Source organism: Phoca vitulina, unplaced genomic scaffold (assembly GCF_004348235.1).
Source record: "Phoca vitulina isolate PV1807 unplaced genomic scaffold, GSC_HSeal_1.0 scaffold8, whole genome shotgun sequence".
Taxonomy (NCBI): domain Eukaryota; kingdom Metazoa; phylum Chordata; class Mammalia; order Carnivora; family Phocidae; genus Phoca; species Phoca vitulina.
Genome location: NW_022589711.1, coordinates 29708147 through 29724516, shown reverse-complemented (window position 1 = coordinate 29724516; position 16370 = coordinate 29708147). Strand labels below are relative to the sequence as shown.

The 16370-nt window shown below is 38.4% G+C and overlaps 1 protein-coding gene across 4 annotated transcripts in view; it reads left to right on the top strand.

Annotated features, from left to right (window-relative positions):
* CBLB (Cbl proto-oncogene B) overlaps positions 1 to 15880 on the top strand; it is a 219748-nt gene extending 203868 nt beyond the window's left edge. For 3 of the 4 annotated variants that reach the window (XM_032406461.1, XM_032406460.1, XM_032406462.1), the window contains one exon: positions 12280 to 15880. In XM_032406461.1, coding sequence (XP_032262352.1) covers positions 12280 to 12539 — 260 coding nt within the window. In that variant the 3' untranslated portion in view covers positions 12540 to 15880. The remainder of the gene's footprint in view (positions 1 to 12279) is intronic. The other variant, XR_004299783.1, reaches the window with a different exon arrangement.
* The last annotated feature ends 490 nt before the right edge of the window (positions 15881 to 16370 follow it).

Genomic DNA, 16370 nt, shown 5'->3' with positions numbered 1-16370 from the left:
CTTTTTTTTTTTTTTTTTTAATATATAATGTATTATTTGTTTCAGAGGCACAGGTCTGTGATTCAACAGTCTTACACAATTCACAGCGTTCACCATAGCACATACCATCCTCAATGTCTATCACCCAGCCACCCCATCCCTCCCACCCCCCACCACTCCAGCAACCTTCAGTTTGTTTCCTGAGATTAAGAATTCCTCATATCAGTGAGATCATATGCTACATGTCTTTCTCTGATTGACTTATTTCGCTTAGCATAATACCCTCCAGTTCCATCCACCTCATTGCAAATGGCAAGATTTCATTCCTTTTGATGGCTGCATAATATTCCATTGTATATATCTACCACATCTTTATCCATCCATCTGTCGATGGACATCTTAGCTCTTTCCATAGTTTGGCTATTGTGGACATTGCTGCTATAAACATTGGGATGCACATACCCCTTCAGATCCCTACATTTGTATCTTTGGGGTAAATACCCAGTAATGCAATTGCTGGGTCATAGGGCAGCTCTATTTTCAACTTTTTGAGGAACCTCCATACTGTTTTCCAGAGTGTCTGCACCAGCTTGCACTCCCGCAAACAGTGTAGGAGGGTTCCCCTTTCTCTGCATCCCTGCCAACATCTGTCGTTTCCTGACTTGTTAATTTTAGCCATACTGACTGGTGGGAGGTGGTATCTCATTGAGGTTTTGATTTGGATTTCCTTGATGCCAAGCGATGTTGAGCACTTTTTCATGTGTCTGTTGGCCATTTGGATGTCTTTGGAAAAATGTCCTTCCTCATCTCTTATTACAATGTTTGGTTTAAAATCTAATTTGTCTGATAAAAGGATTGCCACCCCAGCTTTCTTTTGATGTCCATTAGCATGGTAAATTGTTTTCCACCCCCTAACTTTCAATCTGGAGGTGTCTTTGGGTCTAAAATGAGTCTCTTGCAGACAGAGTATCGATGGGTCTTGTTTTTTATCCAATCTGATACCCTATGTCTTTTGATTGGGGCATTTAGCCCATTTACATTCAGGGTAACTATTGAAAGATATGAATTTAGTGCCATTGTATTGCCTGTAAGGTGACTGTTACTGTGTATTGTCTGTGTTCCTTTCTGGTCTATGTTACTTTTAGGCTCTATCTTTGCTTAGAGGACCCCTTTCAGTATTTCTTGTAGGGCTGGTTTCATGTTCGCAAATTCCTTTAGTTTTTGTTTGTCCTGGAAGCTTTTTATCTCTCCTCTATTTTCAATGACAGCCTAGCTGGAAAAATGTCTGTTCATGTCTTCTGCCCATTTCTTGACTGGATCATTTGTTCTTTGGGTGTTGAGTTTAAGAAGTTCTTTATAGATTTTGGATACTAGCCCTTTATCTGATACGTCATTTGCAAATATCTTCTCCCATTCTGTCGGTTGTCTTTTGGTTTTGTTGACTGTTTCTTTTGCTATGCAAAAGCTTTTTATCTTGATGAAGTCCCAGTAGTTCATTTTTGTCCTTGCTTCCCTTGCCTTTGGCGATGTTTCTCAGAAGAAGTTGCTGTGTCTGAGGTCGAAGAGGTTGCTGCCTGTGTTCTCCTTTAGGATTTTGATGGACTCCTGTCTCACATTTAGGTCTTTCAAACATTTTGGGTCTATTTTTGTGTGTGGTGTAAGGAAATGGTCCATTTTTATTCTTCTGCATGTGGCTGTCCAATTTTCCCAACACCATTTGTTGAAGAGGCTGTCTTTTTTTCCAGTGGACATTCTTTCCTGCTTTGTTGAAGATTAGTTGACCATAGAGTTGAGGGTCCATTTCTGGGCTCTCTAGTCTGTTCCATTGATCTATGTGTCTGTTTTTGTGTCCGTACCATACTGTCTTGATGATGACAGCATTGTAATAGAGCTGGATATAGTATTCTTGGCTGCATATTTTTTCTCATTTAGTGCTCTGAATATATCATGCCAGTCCTTTCTGGCCTGCCAGGTCTCTGTGGATAGGTCTGTTGCCAGTCTAATGTTTCTACCATTGTAGGTTACATATCTCTTCTCCCAAGCTGCTTTCAGGATTTTCTCTTTGTCTCTGAAACTCATAAGTTTTACTATTAGATGTTGGGGTGTTGACCTATTTTTATTGATTTTTGAGGGGGTTTCTCTGTGCCTCCTGGATTTTGATGTCTGTTTACTTCCCCAAATTAGGGAAGTTCTCTGCTATAATTTGCTCCAATGTACCTTCTGCCCCTCTCTCTCTTTCTTCTTCTTCTGGAATCCCAATTATTCTAATATTGTTTCATCTTATGGTATCACTTATCTCTCAAATTCTGCCCTCGTGATCCAGTAGTTGTTTATCTCTCTTTTTCTCAGCTGCTTTATTTTCCATCATTTGGTTTTCTATATCACTAATTCTCTCTTCTGCCTCATTTATCCTAGCAGTTAGAGCCTCCATTTTTTTATTACACCTCATTAATAGCCTTTTTGATTTCAACTTGGTGAGATTTTTAGTTCTTTTATTTCTCCAGAAAGGGTTTCTCTAATATCTTCCATGCTTTTTTCAAGCCCAGCTAGTATCTTTAAAATCGTCATTCTGAACTCTAGTTCTGACATCTTACTAATGTCCATATTGATTAGGTCCCTGGCAGTCAGGACTGCCTCTTGTTCTTTTTTTTGAGGTGATTTTTTCCATCTTGTCATGTTGTCCAGAAGACAATATATGAATGAGAGAACAAAATGCTAACAGGGTAACAACGACCCCAGAAAAATATACACTAAACAAATCAGAAGAGACCTGAAACTGGGGGAAAATAAAGGGACAAAGAAAAAAACAAAAAAGAAAAATAAAGAATATGATCATGCTGGTGCATAGATCATTGCCACACGCTAGATTTTGGTCTGTTAGAAGAAAGTGCCTCCCAAAATTTTAAAGAGAGAACAACTTATATAAGGTTAACTACTATGAAGGAATAGAATATGACTCTAAAAATGAAAAATAAAGATTTTTTAGAAAAAGTATTGATGTTGGTTGAAAAAGGGAAAAAGAAAAATTCAAAAAAAAAAAATTCAAAAAATTAACTTTGAAAGACTAAAGAATCATGGAAAAAAGCCACGAATTCTATGTGCTGTATTCCCCTAGTGCTGGAGTTCTGCTGTTCTCATTGATCGGTAAACTTGGTCTTGCCTGGCTGTTTTTGGTGATCTTCTGGGGGAGGGGCCTGTTGCAGTGTTTCTCAAATGTCTTTGCCAGAGGCGGAATTGCCCCACCCTTGCCAGTCCGGACTAAGTAATCTGCTCAGGTTTGCTCTCCGGAGATTTTGTTCCCTGCAAGCTTTCCATACAGCTTTGGAGGACGAGTGAAAATGGCAGCCTCCCAATCTCTGCCCCGGAGGAGCTGAGAACCTGGGGCCCCACTCCTCAGTGAGCCCCCAGAGAAAAGCAGTCAATCACTTTCGTCTCCCCGGTCTCTGGCTGCACTCCATGCTCACCCAGCCTGTGACCAACCATTTCTATCCCTGGCCCACAACCCCGTGTGGAGTCTCCAACCCCAGCAACCCCTCCAATCCCTGCCATGCACTCCCGCACCACTCCTCCCAGGGAGGAAGGGGAGTCTCCCCGGATCTGCCGCTTGTTGGGTCCCTGCTGGAGGAGCAGTGGCCCAACTGTGCTGCAGATCATGGTTTATGGCAACCCCGAGCTGAGAGCCCACTCCTCGGCTCCGTCTCTGCAACCGGCTTCCTTGCTCCAATACCTGGGAGCTCTGCCGCACTCAGGCACCCCCAGTCTTTCTGTGACCCCAAGGGTCCTGAGACCACACTGTCCCAGTGAGGGTTCAACCCCACGCTTAGCCACTGGAGCGATGTCCCTCAGCAGAGCCGACTTCTAAAAGTTCCAATTTTGGGGCAGCTGGGTGGCTCAGTTGGTTAAGCAACTGCCTTCGGCTCAGGTCATGATCCCGGAGTCCTGGGATCGAGTCCCACATCGGGCTCCCGGCTCAGCGGGGAGCCTGCTTCTCCCTCTGACCCTCTCCCCCTCTCATGCTGTTTCTCTGTCTCTCTCTCTTTCTCTCAAATAAATAAATAAATAAAATCTTTAAAAAAAAAAAATAAAAAAAAATAAATAAAAGTTCCAATTTTGTGCTCCGCTGCTCTATCACTTGCCAGTAGTGGCTAACGGAGGCCCCCTCCCCCGCCGTCTATCCTCCCGAGTATCACCTCAGATTCACTTCTCCACACGTCCTACCTTCCAGAAAGTGGTTGCTTTTCTGTTCAGAGAGTTGTTGCTATTCTTTTCTTCAATCTCCTGTTGAGTTCGTAGGTGTTTAGAATGGTTTGATACCTATCTAGCTGAATTCCTGGGACCAGACGAAATTTTGGTCTCCTACTCCTCCACCATCTTGCTCCTCCCCCGCATTGTCCTTTATTTTTAATGTTCAATATATGTGCTGAAAAGACCATTACATTAATTATTTGCATACTACCTCACTGAGAAGGGATAAATAATATTTCTAAAAATGAGATAGGAAAGTAGATTTAGAGAGTGAAAATTGTACAAGTAAATGGCTTAGCTCAAGGTCACTTAAAATCTTAGTTGCCAAAGTGAAATGTATCTAACCAATCCCATGTATAAGTGATGTTCCTCATCTACATCCAGAAAAGTCTCAGTTGTAGCTGTCAGTTACCTGGTACAGAGCTACTCTATTCAATTAAAACAATTGAACAAAAAATTAAGGTATGCCAAACTTGAATATTCATCAGTAAGTAGAAATTTATAAACAAGTGGCCAGAGTTGCAACAGATTCCATTTTACTTCTATTTGTAGGCTCAAATACATGATACAATTCAAATTCCAAGCATTTGTAAAATTCTGAAGAGAGGTCAGCACTCTTTTGAGGAAATAAATTTTGAGTTAAGGCAGTGAGGACTAGGATTAAATGAGCTGGGATATGTGACTTTTGGATTTCAAGGGAAAATATCTATTAGGATAATAAATCTTTGCTTTAAGAAGGTCTTTTTTAGTAGTCTTCAAAATCTAGCATGATTCTTTCCAAAGGTTGTTTGAATCACTTTCCATAGTTGATATTTCAGATGTATTTTGTGTGCAGAATAATACCAGTTCCAGGATCAGAGATACCTTCACTACTCTAGAGTTGATTTAATCATCAGGTCTGTGTGTGTGTGTGTGTGTTTTTCCTTGCTAACTTAGGTTTCCTAAATTGTGTTTACTAATTTTTTTCAAAAAAAAATAGTCATCTGCAACTACCATTGCCAGTATTAATTATAGCAGCCTTACATAACAGATAGGCTTCTTGGGGTTTTTCCTGGTGAAAGGTGCCTTGTTTTAATGTTCTCTACCAGGATCAAAAATACATATGTTTAGGATAAAGAAAAGATGGTGGAGTAGGTAGATCCTGAGCTCCCCTCCTCCCACAGACATACTAAGCCTGCAACTACATATAGAGCAACTCTGAGAGTTACCTAAAGACTAGCAGAACAGCTCTTTCACCCCGAGAAGGGTAGAAGGGGCAGAGAGGAGATGTGGCTGGGAACCAAACCCCTGGCACAGCAACCCACAAGCAGGAAGGATATCACAGGTACAGAGGTCCTCCCTGAGGAGTAAGCAATTCAAGCCCCACACTGGGTATCCCCCACACCCTAGGGATCTGCATCAAGAATATGAAACCCCATAATGTCTTTGAAAATCAGTGGAGCTTCACTCCAGAAGAGCCAGAGGGCCATAGGAAATCAAGGCTCCACTCCACTCTTAAAGGGCCTGTACATAAACTTACTCCAAGGCAGCAGTTTGAAAAGGCACCAGGGCCATTATTGAAGATTTATTGACCATTTTAGGGTATGTGCAGGAGGGGCAGAGATCTGTAGAAACTTTTTTCCAGGAATGGAAGTGTTGGCAGACACCATTTTCCTTGCCCTCCTTCAACCTAGCTAGCTCAATGCTGGTGGTCACCAGTTTGGATGCTCTCCATCTACTTTCCTAGCATTGCTCACCCCACTCTGGCATTCCCCCATGGATCCAGCCTGCCCTCTCCTACAGATGTCCCTCTAAAGTGGTTCCTACCCTGCCACACCTGGAGGACGAGGGTAGAAGCCAGCCCCCCCACACACACACACAGCTCACACATGGAATATCGGTGAAACACCTGGTTCTGATGACCAAGGGAGAGTGTACTTCTGGGCCCTACAGGACACCTTCTATACAAGGCCACTACTTTCAAGACCAGGAGATGTAGTTGACCTACCTAATACATAGAAACAAACACAGAGTCAGACAAAATGAGACAGAGGAAGAATTTCCAAATGAAAGAACAAGGCAAAACCTCAGAGGGAGAAAAAAAAAAAAAGAGAAACTAAATGAAACAGATATGCAATCCATCTGATAAAGAGTTCAAATAAATGGTCTTAAAGATAGTGAGAATGTCAATAAAGAAAATATAAAAAAGAACCAATCAGCTGAAAAATACAGTAACTGAGTTGAAAAATACAGTAGAGGAAGTCAGCAGTTTAGAGGATGCAGAAGAGTGGATCGGCAATCTCGAAGACCAAATAGTGGAAGTCATCCAAGCTGAACAGCAAAAGAAAGAATGAGGACAGGTTAAGGGACCTCTTGGACAACATCAAGCATACTAACATTTTTATTATAAGGGTCTCAGAAGGAGAAGAGAAAGGGGCAGAAAACTTACTTATTTGAAGACATAAAAGCGGCAAACTTCTCTAACCTGGGAAAGAAAACCCATTCAGGCCAAGGAAGCACAGAGGAGCCCCAGACAAGATGAACCCAAAGAGGTTCGTGCACAGACACATAATAATTAAAATGCCAAAAATTAAAGATAACGAGAGAATCTTAAAAGCAACTAGCTATGTACAAGGGAACACCTGTAAGACTTTCAGCTGATTTTTCAGCAGAAACTTTGCAGGCCAGAAGGTAGTGCATGATAAATGCAAAGTGCTGGGGGTGGGGGGTGGGGAGGGGGCCGGGGAAACCACACCTACTACCAAGAATACTGTACCTAGCAAGATTATCATTCAGAATTGAAGGAGAGTTAGTGTTTCTCAAACAAACAAAAGTTAAAGGAGTTCATCACCACTAAACCAGCCTTACAGGAAATGTTAAAGGGACTTAAGTGGGGTGCGGAGTGGGGGGATAAGGCCTTATATAGTAAAACTAGATTAGATTACTTATAAAACTATTCCAAAGGTTAGAAGACAAAAGTAGTAAAATCAACTATCTACAATAATTAGTTAAGGGATGCACATAATAAAAATGTGCAAGATAACATCAAATACATAAATTGTGGGGTGCAGGGTAAAAATGTGCTTTCAAAATGAGTTCAAACTTAAGTGACAAGCAAAATAACCTGCTGTATAAATAGGGAATTATATATGAAACTCATGCTAACCACAAACCAAAAACCTATAATTAATACATACTCAAAAAATAAAGAGAAGGAAATCCAAGCAAATCACAAGGGAAGAGAGCAAAAGAAAGGAACAGAGAACTATGAAAATAGCCAGAAAACAATTAACAAAATGGCAATAACTACATACTTATAAATAATTTCTTTAAATATAAGTGGACTAAATGCTTCAACCAAAAGACATAGGGCAAATGAATGGATAAAAAGGATCCATCTGTATGCTGCCTACAAGAGATTTCACACCTTAAAGACACATGCAAACTGAAAGTAAAGGCATGGAGAAAGATATTCCATGAAAATGACAAAAAAAAAAAAAAGCGGACATCAGACACAAAAGATGTAAAAGAGGGCATTATGTAAGGATAAAAGGATCAGTCTAACAAAAGGATATAACAATTGTAAATACCTAAGTACCTAACATAGAAACATTTAAATACATAAATATTAATAGACATAAAGGAAGAAATTGACACTAATGAAATCATAGCAGGAAATTTTAATACCCCACTTACATCAATGGATAGATAATTCACGCAGAAAATCAATAAGGAAACAGTATCATTGAACAACATATTACACCAAATTAAGATTTATCCAAAACATTCCATCTCCAAACAGCAAGTATACCTTCTTTTTAAGTGCACATGGAACTTTCTTCAGGATAGATCACATGTTAGGCCATAAAACAACTCTCAATAAATTTAAGAAGATTGAAATTACATCAAGCATCTTTTCTGACCACAGCAGTATCAATTTAGAAATCAATTACAGGAACTGGAAGAAACACAAACACATGGAGACTAAACAACATTCTGCTAAACAAGAAGTGGGTCAATGGAGAAATCAAAGAGGAATAAAAAAATACCTTGAGACAAATGAAAATGGAAACACAAATTTCCAAAATCTGTGGGAAGCAGCAAAAATAGTTCTAACAGGGAAGATTATAGTCATACAGGCCTACCCCAAGAAACAACAGAAATCTCAAACTATTTAACTTTATACCTAAAGAACTAGAAAGAAGAATAAAGCCCAAAGTTAGAAGAAGGAAGGAAATAACAAAGATCAGAGTGGAAATAAATGAAATAGAGACTGGAAAAAAAAAAAAAGTAAAAAAGATCAACAAAGCTAGGAGCTGGTTCTTAGAGAAACAAAACTGATAAACCTTTATCCAGACTAATCAAGAGAAAGAGAGGATTCAAATGAAATCAGAAATGAATGAGGAAAAGTTACAACTGAGAAATACAAAGGATTATAAAAGGCTACTACAAAAAATTATTTGCCAACAATTTGCACAACCTAAAAGAAATCATTGCTAAGTCCCTAGAAACACAATCCTCCAAGACTGAATCAGAAAGAAATAGATAATATGAACAAATTACTAGTAATGAAGTTGAACCAGTGATTTAAAAACTCCCAGGAAACACAAGTCAGGACGAGAAGGATTCATGAGTGAATTCTACCAAACATTTAAAGAGAGTTAATACCTACCCTTCTCAAAATATTCCGAAAAATTGAAAAGGAACATTTCCAGATTCATTCTACAATACCAGCATTACTTTGATAGCAAAATCAGACGAAAGATATTATTAAAAATAAAATTACAGGCCAATATCCCAGAAGAACATAGATGCAAAAATCCTCAACAAAACATTAGCAAACAACATTCAAAAATACATTAAAAGGATCATTCACCCCAATCAAGTGGAATTTACTCCAGGGGTACAAGGATGATTCAGCATCTGCAATTCAGTGTGATGCACATTAACAAAATGAAGGATAAAATCATATGATCATCTCAATAGATGCAGAAAACTTATTTGACAAAATTCAACATCTATTCATATGGTAAAAACTCTCAACATAGTGGGTAGAGAATATACCTTAACATCGTGAAGCTGGATATGACAGGCTCACAGTTAACATCACACTCAACAGTGAAAAGGTTTCTCTCTAGGATTAGGAACAAGACAAGGATCCTCGGCCTCACAACTTTTATTCAACATAGTACCAAAAGTCTTAGTCACCACAATCAGACAAGAAACAAAAGGCATCCAAATTCATATGGACGAAGTAAAACTGTCACTATTTGCAGATGACATGATACCATATATAGAAAACTCTAAAGACTCTACCAAAACACTATTAGGATAAATAAATTCAGTAAAATTGCAGGATACAGAATTAATATATAGAAATCTGTTGTATTTCTGTATACTAATAATGGACTATTAGAGAAATTGAGAAAACAGTTCCATTTGCAACTGAATCAAAAGAATAAAATGCCAAAAAAGCCCCCCCAAAAAATAAAATAATAAAATGCCTGAATAAACTCAACCAAGGAGGTGAAAGACCTGTACTCTGAAAACTGTAAGACATTGGTAAACAAAAACACTAATGTGAAAATACATATGCACTTCTATGTTCATTGCAGCATTATTTACAGTAGCCAAGAAGTGGAAGCCATGTAAGTGCCCCTCAATAGATGAATGGATAAAGATGTATATACGCACACAGAGACACACACTGGAATATTACTCAGCCATAAAAAGTGACATCTTGCCATTTGCAACAACGTGGATGGACCTAGAGGGTATTATGCTAAGTGAAATAAGTCAGACAAATACCATATGATTTCACTTGTATGTGCAATCTGAAAAAAACAAATGAAAAAAACAGAGAAAGACTCATAAATACAGAGAACTGGTGGTTGTGTGGAGTTTGGAGAATGGGCGAAATAGCTGAAGGGGATCAAGAGGTGCAGACTTCCAGTTAGAACATCAGGACAGCATAGGAAATATAGTTGGTGATATTTTAAAAACTTTGTATGGTGACAGATGGTAACATGTATATACATGTTAAATCACTGCTGTACACTTGAAACAAATATATTGTATGTCAACTATACTTCAATTAAAAATACATATCCTTATTACATTTAAAAGTTCTAAATCTTAAAACTTCATTGCCAATTATACTATTAGATGTGTCTCCGGCTACCATAGTATCCTTCCCATTCTAGGAGCATATTTAGCTGTTCTTTTCAGTGATGCTTGGCATTCATCTGCCCTTCTCAGTATTCTGGACAAAAGTAAAATAAAAGTATTAGAAAAACTCTTTGAGCCTTACCTGTAGAAAACGGGGAATTTAGACTTGCATTTAAGTGTAGGTACTTTTTCTCACCAAAAAGTAAATCAGAGCAGACAAGATTTCAATGTATGACTTCTGTGGTGATTGATTAAAGGATAGCTTGCTAGAATTTCTAACAGTTTAGATGGAAATGATTAGAAGCAAAGTAAAATTTATTGTCCAGCTCTGCATGACATAATGGAAATACTTAGTAGAAAATAAATGGGACCTGAAAACATAGTAAGAAATGCAGTTTCGCAGACCATAGTAACTTGAGATGTTTACTGACAGATGCAAGGTACAGTATATACAGACTTGAGCAAGAACCAGAAATTAATGTGTTCTTGTATATGAGCATAATTTAATAAGCTTTATCTATAGCTACATTTTTCCAAACTGGGCAGTATTCTCAAGAAAGTAAAGCTTAAAAATAAGACTATCATCCAGTTTGGTGTGGAACCAAATATGTTCATATTGGAGGCTTTCACGGATGTCTGTTATACTACTATACTGCTGGAATTGTGAAGAGGATGTTTTTGACAAGTTACCTTCTCATGGAAAAAGACTTATGAGAAAAATATAAAAGAATGTATTAGATAATTTTTTGATTTAGATTTGATTATTATTGAAAATATCAGCTTACAATTTCTCATGAAGATATTGGGAAAGTTGGCAAAGCAGCAGAGACCAGGAGGGCAAGGATGGGGACAAGAGTCACAAGGCATTTGGATTGTAGCCTCACTTCCTCATCTACTTAACTATGTCCTTGGATTTATCATTTGGCATTTGTCAGTGGTCTGAGAAAGATATTAAGGAAGTGTCGATGTCTAAATAGTCTTAAATCCATAAATGTGTTGCATGACATAAATTTGGTAATTTTTATTTTAATCTCTTTTTTAATTTTGACTTTTGAAAAACAGTACCAAATATAGATATGGACATCCATGATATAAAAGTGCCTTCTCAAGTTACCAGCCCATGCCCTGGGGTCTGTGAGGGGCGGTGGTCTCTAATTCTTTCTCTTAGTAAGATTACTCTCCATTCATGGGCACTAATGTCTTTTGATTTAACTTTGAGAAACTTATCAGGGGACTGATCCGGAGTCCGAATCTCCGTTGCTCATGTTTTTGCTGGCTTTGCTTTTTCTCTAGCAAAACTTCCTACATTTGGAATCTGGGTAAAGTATTTGAGCAAAGCAGTGAGTTTACTTCTGCTCAGCCTATTAACTAACAGTAGACTCGAAGCATATACTATTTTTCTCCCCACCCCAGCATCAGGTGACAGCATTATTAACTTGAAAAGTCAGACGGGCAGAGACACTACAAAGCCTATTGCTCAAAGTAGTTGTTCTGTGGCCTGGGTGGGATGGAGGACCTGCTAGGCATGTGCTTCCGGGAATATCGACAACCTTGTAACAGTTTCCTCTGGTAGAAACTTCCCAAGAAAGATCTTCCACCATAGTAGGAAAGAATAAGCTAGTGTCCCCATAATGAAAGCCTTTCATTTTCAATTTTTTTTTCCCTTCTCTACCTGTTACTTCATATGGCTTAAAGAATAACATGTGGAATTGGGAGTAAATTTGTATTAATTTCTCAAACTTCCAACACATTCTAACTCAGTTTTTTTTAATGTTCAAATGGGAGGGCAAGTTTATTTATGGAGACAATGAAAAATAGGGTTTTCATATAAAATGAGATCAAACTGATATGGTGTCTTTATTTTTAGCCCATTATTTACATGATCTCTCTTTTTCAAAATCTACACAGATGGTTCACAAGCACCAGCCAGACCTCCTAAACCACGACCACGCAGGACTGCACCAGAAATCCACCACAGAAAACCCCACGGGCCCGAGGCAGCATTGGAAAATGTTGATGCAAAAATTGCAAAACTCATGGGAGAGGGTTATGCCTTTGAAGAAGTGAAGAGAGCCTTAGAGATAGCCCAGAATAATGTGGAAGTGGCCCGGAGCATCCTCCGAGAATTCGCCTACCCGCCTCCAGTCTCCCCACGTCTAAATCTATAGCAGCCAGGACTGTCCACACCAGCATGGCAAGCAATCGATATTCCAGGACCGTGGAAAAGAGACAAGTGAGAGAAGGTGTCTCCTCGGCGTGGCATCTTGAGAAGAGGCTTGGAAGTGCTGCTTCTCAGAAGACATCTGCTCGCTCAGGATGTCAACGGCTGCGCTTCCTTATTTCTGCTAGCCATACTTTTTAAATCAGGGTTGAACTGACAAAAATAATTTAAAGACGTTTACTTCCCTTGAACTTTGAATCTGTGAAATGCTTTTCCTTGTTTACAAGCTGACGAAGTTGCAGTTCATTTTTGTTTTTAGTTCTGTTTTAGGGTTTTTGGTTTTTGTTTTTTGATCCTTGTACTGTGTTCTTGACAGACCTTTGGTAGAGGGGTCAGGTCTGCTGTAACATTTCCCACCAACTCCCCTGCTGTCCACGTCAATAGCTGAGTCACACGTTCGTTTGGATCCCTTCCATCACGCCCCGCCCCCACGCCCAGCCGGGTCCAGTTCCATTTCTCCCATTTACAAGATGCTTCAAAGGTTCTGATTTTCAACATATCGAACTAATGCAAAAAAAAGAAAAGAAAAAAACAGTGTGTGGCCTTCACTACTGAGTCTTGTCTTTGGAAACCTTTGCTGTTGTGAGACGGGAAAATTATGAATGTATAAAGCATTTTTTCGTCCGTGAGCTCACTGCCTTTTGATAAGGGGTTTTTCATATGATATAGAGGAACATCCCTTTTTAGTGTAAGTTTTGTGATCTTTATCCCCCCATATTCTCATCTTTGTCATCCCAGGGGCGTCACTACTCTGTAGAAACATAAAATAGTAGGAAGCAACTACTGCAGATGTGGGAGGAATACATTTGCACGTGACAATGCCATGTTGAAGTTATATGATGAGGTCCGCTGGCATTTACGCCTGCATTACTTTGAGACAAGCTGAATAAGAGGGCCGTCTCCCTGAAATATGTTAATAATTTTCAGATAAAATTATGATCGTACCTTTCCCAAAGTGGAATAGAGTTCATTTCCTATTTGAGTGATTCCACTCTGGTACCTAACAGGTGTAGGAACCAGTTCATACCGCAGTGGAAAAAGTTAAATCTTCAACGCACTGGTGAGTGCCGATGCTACTGTGGCAATGTTCTTTTTTTTTTTTTTTCCTTTTTGGCAAACTGCAATCAAATCAGAGTTCATATTTAATTTGTAGATTCTCATTGTTCCATCCAGTCAGGGGAAAGAAATGTATATGGTTTTTCTTTTTTTTTTTTTTCCAAAATGGAGGTTGGTTCTTCAGAAACCATGTTATTACTTTTAATAAATCTACAAATATTTATTGAGCATCTCTGATGTGCTTGACGCACTATGTTTTTAAAGCACAAACTGTCACAAGCTGATTGCGATGCAATGTTTTGTTATTCTTTATCTGTGCTTTTGATGGCAAAAGTCTCTTTCTGATGGACAAAGCCTAATGAGAAGTTAGTGGAGAAATGGGACAAAACCCAGGTCTGTGTGAAATGAGCCCACAGAAGCTTTTCTAAATATGGACTCACTGCAGGGTGGTGCACATTTCTGCCGCTCCTCTTTCAGCCTCACACCTGGTGTGATATACAAGGATGCATCTGCTAGTGAGCCTCTCTTCAGGATTGAAAGGACAGGACCAAACACCTAGCAGGACCCAGGAAATCAATGTGCAAGCCTGGAGGGGTCACCAAGTTAACCAGGGGAGGAGAACCAATGCATTGTTTTGCAGTGACGTGTGACATTGCCCTTGAGGATTTGGCTATCACGATAGGAGGTACTTGAAAGGAGTCCACGGGCTTGGGTGTTTTAATTTCTTCAGGTGATTCTGCACTGGTCAGTGGTGTCCCCAGAGAGGAATTTTGACTTTTCCTTAGATGTTCCACCTGTGAGCAGGTATATGAGTGCAGTTTTGTACACTTAAGAATGGCATCAGCTAATTCTTCATTGATTTAGGAACTCCATGTACATCATCATGATTATTCACTTCTTTTTTTGTCAGTCTCCGATGGCACGTTGGAATAGCACTGTATGTTTTGTGTTTTTTAGGACTTGCCAATCATAGGTACAACTAAAAGCCAAAAGTTGCCACTTCATTGTGATAACATTGTTTTAACTTCAATAGATTAGAGAGTGATGTAAAATACAAATGTTAGAAAAACATAGTTCATCCTCAGTTTTCAAATAATATGTGAAAATTTCCAGTGAGAATTAGAAAAAGACTGGTGATATAAATTTAGACCTACATTTTTAAAAAAAAATCTACTTTGCGAAGAAGACTTACTAGCCTCCACTAAAATCTCTGCATCTTGTACTCAATAGCAACCATTAGTTTTATCATTAAAAAGAATCAGAAACTTCTATGGAATGGAAAGAGAGAAACTTTCTATCAAATGTGGTCATGAAAATCCCATTGCTACATATTACCAATGACTACCAAACTCAAAAAAAAATTTTTTTTGTGGATATAATTAAAAATACTTTAATTATAAAAATGACTACTCATTAATGGTTGGAAATGATCAATACTTGGTTTCACTGTGATCTAGAAAGTTAGACATTCCTCCCATTTCTCAAGACTTGGTAATATAATTATTTTTTAAGCCAGTAGACCATATAATCCATATAATTAAAACCAATCATGGCCAACACTAACCTGCTCTCCCCTATCCCCCAACATGTTCTGGGGATAGAAGTACTTATCCTCAATGATAGTCTAGTAAATTAGTCTCCATAATTTCTTTTTTTCCCCTTGATGTTTGCAATATCCTGTCCAAATTTTCTAGAATTGAATCAGAGCAGTGCTTATGGTTAACTTGCGCTTCCTTCCACAAAATGACATTTAGGTCTTCCCTGTTCATCTTCCCTTGCCCACATTGCAGATAGTCTTACTAAAGCCCTAATTGCAACTTCGAAGGGCCCATTTGTTAACTCAATATCTCACACACAAGAACACTTGCAAAGATTTCTTCATAATGTGAATTTTTTTCTTTTTCAGTTCCAGAACCATTTCCTACAGTTTGGACATTACTTTTCCTCTTGAATTTTCAACTTGAAGCTTTAATTTGCACTGAATTATCGAACCTGGTTAAAACTTTAATTTTTTCTCTTAAGCTGACAGATTTGGAAGCAAATTACAGTGTGTTTTCAACAACACATGTGCCGCCTGTTGACCTGGGATTTCAGTGCTTCTAGGAAAAGTTTCCAAAAAAAGACAGCAAGAGAGTGAAGGGTTTTCTTCCCAATTACTATTTTTTTTAAATGCCTTTTTAAAACTTGTCTAATGTGGCAAAATAGTTATGTGTTTAATTAATTTATATTCATCTTTTTTCAATTCTGATTATTATGTAAACTCAAGTACTTTATCTGTTCTTTTAAGGTATTTTATAAAATGAATCTTAACAAAATGCAGAGTTGGTATTTTATTTTTCAAATGAACAAAAACATTTCTTTCACAGCATTTCTATGTTTTCTTTTTTTGTGTGTTAAGCAAAAGACGTTGGATTCAAGAGCTAAGTGGACAGGGTTGTACGAAATACCCATCCCAGATGGTTATTAAATACCAAAACCATATCATTTTAAGATATTTACTTAAGCTCCTTCCATGTCTTCAAACTGAAAGAGTTCTATTAAAGTTCCAAGTAAGAACCATATCTGGGAAAGGCTGAACGTCTTCAGATGACAATTGTGAATTCCTAACCAACTGTAACATCTGTTCTCTAAATTCTTGCTTTTTGTAATCATTTATTTTATAAGGGAGAGTATATAAAATGGGCCAGTATATAACGGGGAGGGAACAATGGAGATTAAAAAA